Genomic DNA, 7459 nt, shown 5'->3' on the forward strand with positions numbered 1-7459 from the left:
GTCCATGACACAGGGCCTCAACATCTCAGTGATTTGTGGTCCCCAACACATAAGTATTTATTTAATTTGCATTTCTTGGATCACTGATGACAGTATACAGACATGATTAAAGTTTTTTGACTGTTAAAAGTGACTCACATCCCTTATTTATTTTAATTTTTCGTTCCTATCTTTGCATTTTGATTTCTAAGCATCCTTAATGCATTGAGCTTGTTGTTGTTGTTAAAATACCATCGAGTCAGTTTCAACTCATAGGACCTTACACAGGGTTTCCCAGGAACAGCTGGTGGGTTTGAACCACTGACCTTGTAGTCAGCAGTCAAGTATTTACCCTACAGCTCCACACCAGGACTTAATTAATATGCTTTTATTATTTGTGCTAGAATCACCCCCCCCCAAGGGTGTTATTTGTGTTTTGTTTATTATATTTTTGACTCATAAAACCAAAAGCAAATCCACTGGTATCAAGTCAATCCCAACAGCACAGAACTGCTCCAGAGGGCTTCTGAGGTTGTAAATCTTAATGGGAGCAGCCAGCCTCATCTTTCTCCCATGGTGAGGCTGGTGGGTTAGAACTGCTGACCTTGTGATTAGCAATCCAGTCCTTAACTCGTTACACCACCAAGCTTCTTGGACTTACGGTAATGGTTATATGCCATGGAGTTAGTTCTGACTCATAGCGACCCTGTGTTTCATAGGGTTTCTGAGACTGTAAATCTTTATGGGAGCAGAAGCCTCATCTTTCTCTCAGAGTAACTGGTAGATTTGAACTGCTGACTTTGTGGTTAGCAGTTAAGCTCGTGATCCTTTCTTAGACTCATAGAAACTTCAATTTTTTTCTGAATACTTTTATGATTATGTACTTAAAGATGAGGCTTTCTGCTCCCATAAAGATTTACAGTCTTGGAATCCCATACAAGTCACTGAGTCTGAACTGACTCAATGACACACACCACCACTACCACCACCACCCACAGTCCTTTGCTTTTATTCTCAAAAAAGCTTTCCCCACACAATTGTCAGAATATCACCCTATATTTTCATCTACTTGTTTTATAGAATTTTGATATTTAGATATTTAGCCTTTTCCTTTTTAGTTATGAATGTAATATGCTTATATAGTATCTTAGAAAATACCGAGAAAGAAAGAGAGAGAGAGAGAGAAAGATCATTCTGAATAACATCATCCCTAGGTAACCGTGGTTAACATTGTAACATATATTTATCCAGACATTTTTATATATGAACTTGAGTACATATAAATATGCACTTATATTTTTCAAAAGACAGAATCAAACAATTCAAACATCTTTTCACTTCATATGTTTGCTGTCGTTGTTAAGTGCTGTCGAGTCGGTTCCTACCCATAGTGACCCTGTACAGGGTTTCCAAGAAGCAGCTGGTGAGTTTGAACCACCGACCTTGCGGTTTTAACCAACTTTGCAGTCCAGCACATTAACCCACAGAGCCACAATATACCATAAATACTATTCATTAATCTGTATCTTCAAATATTTATACCACCATTTTCGTGGATCTGTATTCCACCATTTGCATGCCCAAACAAACACACTGTTGTCAAGCTAACTCACCTGCAGGATAAAACCATCAGAGCGGCTGGTGGGTTTGTACCACCGATTTTTGGTTAGCAGTCAAGAGCTTTAACCAGTGTGCCACCCTTTCATTTGCATGCACTGCCATTTATTTAACCAGTCTTCATGTTCTTTGAATATTCATATTGTTTCCAATTTTTGAACCTTATAAAAATGCAGGAAGAAAATACTTCCCCATATAAATCAATATTGATAGCAGCATTTATATCGCACTAAGAGTCTTGTGTGGTGCCCTGGACCACGAGGTTGGTTTGAACTGCAAGGACGCCGGTTCAAACTCAACAGCCACTCCTCAAAAACCCTATCGCTATGAGTCAGAACTGACTCGAAGGTACTTAACAACAACATATTGCGCTAACTCTTTTCCAGGCACTATGCCAAGTGCATTACAAATTTTAAGCCATTCTAATCCTCACAAAACTGTATAAGGTAAGAGTTATTATCCAAGGCTTAGAGAGACCGTTCAGTGAGTAAGAGGCAGGGCTAGATTGGAGCTGATGGTCTTGACCACTCACACTGTTGTCTCCCAATAAAGTGACTGCTCTTCATCCAGTCATTAAAACCAGGACCTAAGTGTTCATGTGGAGCAGCGTTTCTCACAGTGTCTTCCGGGAATCAGGAGCACCAGTAGTTCCTGGGAATTTCTTAGACCTGTACCGTCTCAGTCTCCACCTAGAACTAACTAGAGAATCAGAAACTCGGGTGAGCCCAACAACTCATGTTGTAATACATTCTCCCAGAAATTTTGGTGCATGCTTGGGTTTGAGGACCACTGATGTAGAGAATGTATGGAAAGGACCCACGTCTCAGGAGCTTGAAGACCAGAATCTCAATTCTACTTTGGGATTATTGGTTTGTGACCTTAAGATCAGTTTTCTCATCTCTAAAACAGGGGCAGGAGCTCAGGCTAGGAGCTGGAGAGCAGTGGGCTGGCTGGCTGCTAGCACACTCAAGCTCTGTTGTGGTGGTTGTTCGGTGCCATTGAGTCGGTTCCAACACATAGTGACTGGTGTAGGTAGGGTTTCCTAGGCTTTAAATCTTTACGGGAGCAGAATACTACATCTCTGTCCCATGAGTAGCTGGTGGATTTGAACCGCCAACCTTGTGGTTCTCAGTTCAGTGTTTATCCTATGGAGCCACCGTGTTCCCCATTCAAGCTCTGCCGTTCTATAATTCTATGGGATTGCCACAAATTAGTATCAACTCGAGAGCAGCTAACAACAACAAGACCATTAGGAGTCTGTTGGTGGTGCAAAGGGTTAAGTATTGGCAACTAAATGAAAGGCAGTTGTCCACCCCAAGGCACCTTGGGAGAAAAAAAAAGACCCAAAATTCTACTTTTGAAAAGTCAGCCATCGAAAACCCTCTTGGAGCACAGTTCTGTGCTGACATGAATGGGATCGCGTGAATGAGTCGGAATGAACTCAGCTGTTGGTTTGCTTTTATAACCACAGAAATTTGGTACATGCCAAAAGTCATAAAGAAGTATTATAATTTATACTGGGAGCAGGGGTAGGAACTGAAAAGAACTGTTAGAAAGTAAAATGCATATTGTAAAATTCTCCTTGTGATATTTTGAAGGCACTCTAAGGAGACATACATTAAAAAAAACCAAATTGTCACAAAATAGCAAACTAACAATGCCCTGCTTTCTGTAGGTCTCCGAATTAAGACAACAGCTTCGGATACGAGGCTTGCCTGTGTCCGGTACCAAAACGGCTCTCATGGACCGACTGCGGCCCTTCCAGGACTGTTCTGGAAATTCCGTGCCGAACTTCGGTGATATAACAACCGTCACCTTCCCTGTGACACCAGCCAGCACCCTACCTAATTACCAGTCTTCCCCTTCCACCAGTGCCTTATCCAATGGCTTCTACCACTTTGGTAGCACCAGCTCCAGCCCTCCCATCTCCCCTGCCTCGTCTGACCTCTCGGTTGCTGGGTCCCTGCCAGAAACCTTTAACGACGCTTCCCCCTCCTTCACCTTGCACCCCTCCCCAGTTCACGTTTGCACGGAAGAAAGCCTCATGAGCAGTGTGAATGGGGGCTCGATGCCCTCAGAGCTGGACGGGCTGGACTCAGAAAAAGACAAGATGCTGGTGCAAAAGCAGAAGGTGATAAATGAGCTCACCTGGAAACTCCAGCAAGAACAGAGACATGTAGAGGAGCTGAGGATGCAACTCCAGAAACAGAAACGGAGTAACTGCGTTGAGAAGAAGACTTTGTCTTTCTTGGCTGCCCCCATCAAGCAGGAAGATGCAGTCTCTAGCTGTCCCTTTGCATCCCAGCAGGCATCTGCGAAGAGGCAAAGCAACAGCTCAGAGAGCGAAGCTGCTCAGCTCTTACCTCTTGGGAGCACACGTTGTGTAGAGTCCTCAGGTCAGACCAATGTACTTTCTTCCACGTTTCTAAGCCCTCAGTGCTCACCTCAGCATTCCCCACTTGGGACTCTGAAAAGCCCACAGCACATCAGTTTGCCTCCATCACCCAACAACCACTATTTCCTGCCCTCATCTTCCAGTGCTCAGGGAGAAGGGCACAGTGTCTCTTCACCTGTCAGCAGCCAGGTGTGCACCGGTCAGGTAAGAACTCACTGCACCCCTTTCCAGATGGAGGGTCTGAGTTTGCAAATGCTAGAGAGCTCAAGTTGGCAATGTCAATGTGTAGGGCTTACCCAAGTCCAGCAGTAACTCTCAGGCACCACAACTTGCTAATTTTCACAATAGAACAAGCTCACTTAGCCTCTAAGCCTGCAAACATTGTCTGTAAAGGGAGAAATCACGTGTTTGGCTTTGCAGCCATGCAGTTCTGCCTTTGTAATGCAAAAGCAGCCATAAGTGTGACTCATAAACAAATGCTCACAGTTGTGTTCCAATAAAACTTTATTTACACAAACAAGCAATGGGCCACACTCAGTTTGTGAGTCATAGTTAGTTGAGCCCTACTCTTAAAAGTCCTAGCAAAAAGTACAAATAAAGCCAGTTGCTCACAAGGAGACTCCAGTTCATAGTGACCCCGGACTAGAACTGGCCTCCATAGGGTTTTCAGTGACTGATTTTTCAGAAATAAATCACCAGGCCTTTATTTTGAGGCACTTCTGAGTGGACTAGAGCCACCAACCTTTCCATCAGTAGCCAAGCATGTTTGTAGTCCCCAGGGACTTCAGGCCAAACCAATTCATGAAGAGAGACAAAGGAGAAGTTTCCAGGCCTTTTGTGGAATTCATAGTACAGGTATTTACTGAGCACAGATGTGATGCTGTGGGTTAATGTGCCAGCCTGCAAAGCCATTTGAACTGCAAGGTCGGCAGTTCAAGCTCACCAGCTGCTCCTCAGAAACCCTATACAGGGTCGCTATGGGTCGGAACCAACTCAACGGCACTTAACAACGACAACAACAACATTTTGTTGTAGTCTCTGTGGATTACTACTAAACTGTTGTTGTTGTTGTTAAGTGCCATCGAGTCGGTTCCGACCCATAGCGACCCTGTACAGGGTTTCTGAGGGTGTAAATCTTTACAGGAGTAGAAAGCCTCATCTTTCTCCCGTGGAGCGGCTGGAAGTTTCGAACCGCTGACCTTAAGGTTTGCAGCCCAATTCGTAACCACTACGCTACCAGAGCTCCTTACTAGCCATACAAAAATCCCTATTCTTAGGGGGAAGCAATCAGTAAATGAACAAGTAGATTATATAATGTATTTCTAGAAGGGAGTCCTGGTGTGGTGCTGTAGGATAAGCATTAGACTACTGATGGGTCAAACCTACTCCTTGGGAACTCTGTACAGAATTGGTGTGAGTCAAAACGGGTTGAGCAGCACTTAACAACAACAACAACAACTTCTGACAGAGAAAGAGCAGAGGAGGGGGATGAGGAGTTTGGACAAGTGCAGCTTCCAAGAATGGGGACATTGGAGCAATGTTTGAAGGAGGTAAAAGAGAAAGTCTTCTGAATATCTGTGGTAAGTACATTTCAAGCAAAGAGGGAACAGCAAGTGCAAAGGCCCTGAGGTAGAGGCATGACAGGTTTGTTCAGGGATCAAGAAGAAAGCCAGTATGACTGGGACCCAATTAGAAGAGAATCACAGGAAATGACCTACAAGAGTAGCTGGTTAAAGGCAAGACCAGGGTGATCAGCAAAAGCTTTTTCTTTTATGTCTGGAGCTGAATAATTAATTATAAGGAAAGGCTTATTAAGACTATTGGAGAAAGAACATACCATATCAAAGGTTGTCCAAAATCTGTGTTATTAGAAAGAGAATAAAAAGAAAGCACACATGAATTGGACACCTGCCATGTGCCAAATATTACGAGGTGTATGTTGCTCCTGGGTGCCATCAAATCGGTTCTGACTCATAGTGACCCTGTATACATGCGGCTTCCAACCTTGCAGCCACCAACATGTAACCCCCTACGCTATCAGATCAGTAACACAGTAGGTTAACAGGTATGTTGCACTTGTTGTTAAGTGCAGTGGAGTCTGTTCCAACTCATAACTGCCCTGTATAGGGTTTCCGAGGCTTTTAAATCTCATCGCTCTACCATGGAGTGGTTGGTGGTCTCAGACCACTGACCCTATCTGAAGCTCAGTGCCTGTCTGATAGAGCCATTGTACTACCGTAAGAGGTACATAAATATATAGCCGAGCGGAGTGGGTCCGAGCCAGGCTGCTAATGTCATGGTCAGCAGTTCACAACTACCAGCGGTTCCACGAGATTATAGGCTTGGAAACCATAAAGGTTCGTTCTGCTGTGCATAAGGTCGCTATGAGTCGGTGCAGACTCGATGACACCTAACAATAAATGAGTTGGAATCGACGCCACAGCACACCACCACCACCACCATAGAAGTATACGTATAAATATACATGTATATATGTAAGGAGCTCTGGTAGCGTAGTGGTTACAAATCGGGTTGCGAACCGCAAGGTCAGCAGTTCGAAACTACCAGCTGTTCCACGGGAGAAAGATGAGGCTTTCGGCTCTCGTAAACATTTACAGCCTCAGAAACCCTGTATAGGGTTGCTATGAGTCGGAACCGACTCCACAGCACATAACACAACATGTATATATATAGATATATATGGAGCTCTGGTAGCATAGTGGGTAATGGATCAGGCTGCTAACCTCAAGCTCGGCAGTTCGAAACTACCAGCTGTTCCACGGGAGAAAGATGAGACTTTCTGCTCCCGTAAAGATCTGCGGCCTCGGAAACCCTGTGCAGGGTCACTATGAGTCGGAACCGACTCCATGGTACTTAACAACAACAACATATATATTGTTGTTGTCGTTAAGTGCTGTTGAGTCGGTTCCAATCTACAGTGACCCTGTATAGGGTTTCCAAGGAGTAGTTTGTGAGCTTGAACTGCCAAACTTGCAGTTCAAACAGCTTTGCAATCTGGCACATTAACCCACGGTGCCACACATATGTATATACAGTGGTGGTGGTTATGTGCCATGGAGTCGGTTCCAACTCATAGCAACCCTGTGTAGGGTTTCCAAGGCTGTAAATCTTTATGGGAACAGAAAGCCTCATCTTTCTTCCATGGAACTGCTGGTAGTTTCGAACTGCTGACTTTGAGATTAGTAGCTTGCCTCTCGTAACCACTACACTACCAGAGCTATACATAGTCCTAGTGGTGTGGCATGTTGGAAAAATGGATAAGTACTGGACTGCTAGCCTTAAGGTTTGTGGTTCAAACCTACCAGTTGCTTCTTGGAAACCGTATCAGGTCACTGCAACTTGGAACCAACTTGACAGCAGTTAGTAACAACAACTATGTATGTGTGTGTGTATGTGTTTATGTATGTATGTGTATATATCATATATATATATATATATATATATATG

General features: G+C 44.0%; 1 protein-coding gene across 1 annotated transcript in view; it reads left to right on the forward strand.

Moving 5' to 3' along the window:
* Positions 1-7459, forward strand: part of MYOCD (myocardin) — an 86941-nt gene that overhangs the window by 67994 nt on the left and 11488 nt on the right. Inside the window, exon 9 of the mRNA XM_006863439.1 lies at positions 3272-4195. Coding sequence (XP_006863501.1) covers positions 3272-4195 — 924 coding nt within the window. The remainder of the gene's footprint in view (positions 1-3271; positions 4196-7459) is intronic.

The sequence above is a fragment of the Chrysochloris asiatica genome, unplaced genomic scaffold (genome assembly GCF_000296735.1).
Source record: "Chrysochloris asiatica unplaced genomic scaffold, ChrAsi1.0 scaffold00054, whole genome shotgun sequence".
NCBI lineage: Eukaryota > Metazoa > Chordata > Mammalia > Afrosoricida > Chrysochloridae > Chrysochloris > Chrysochloris asiatica.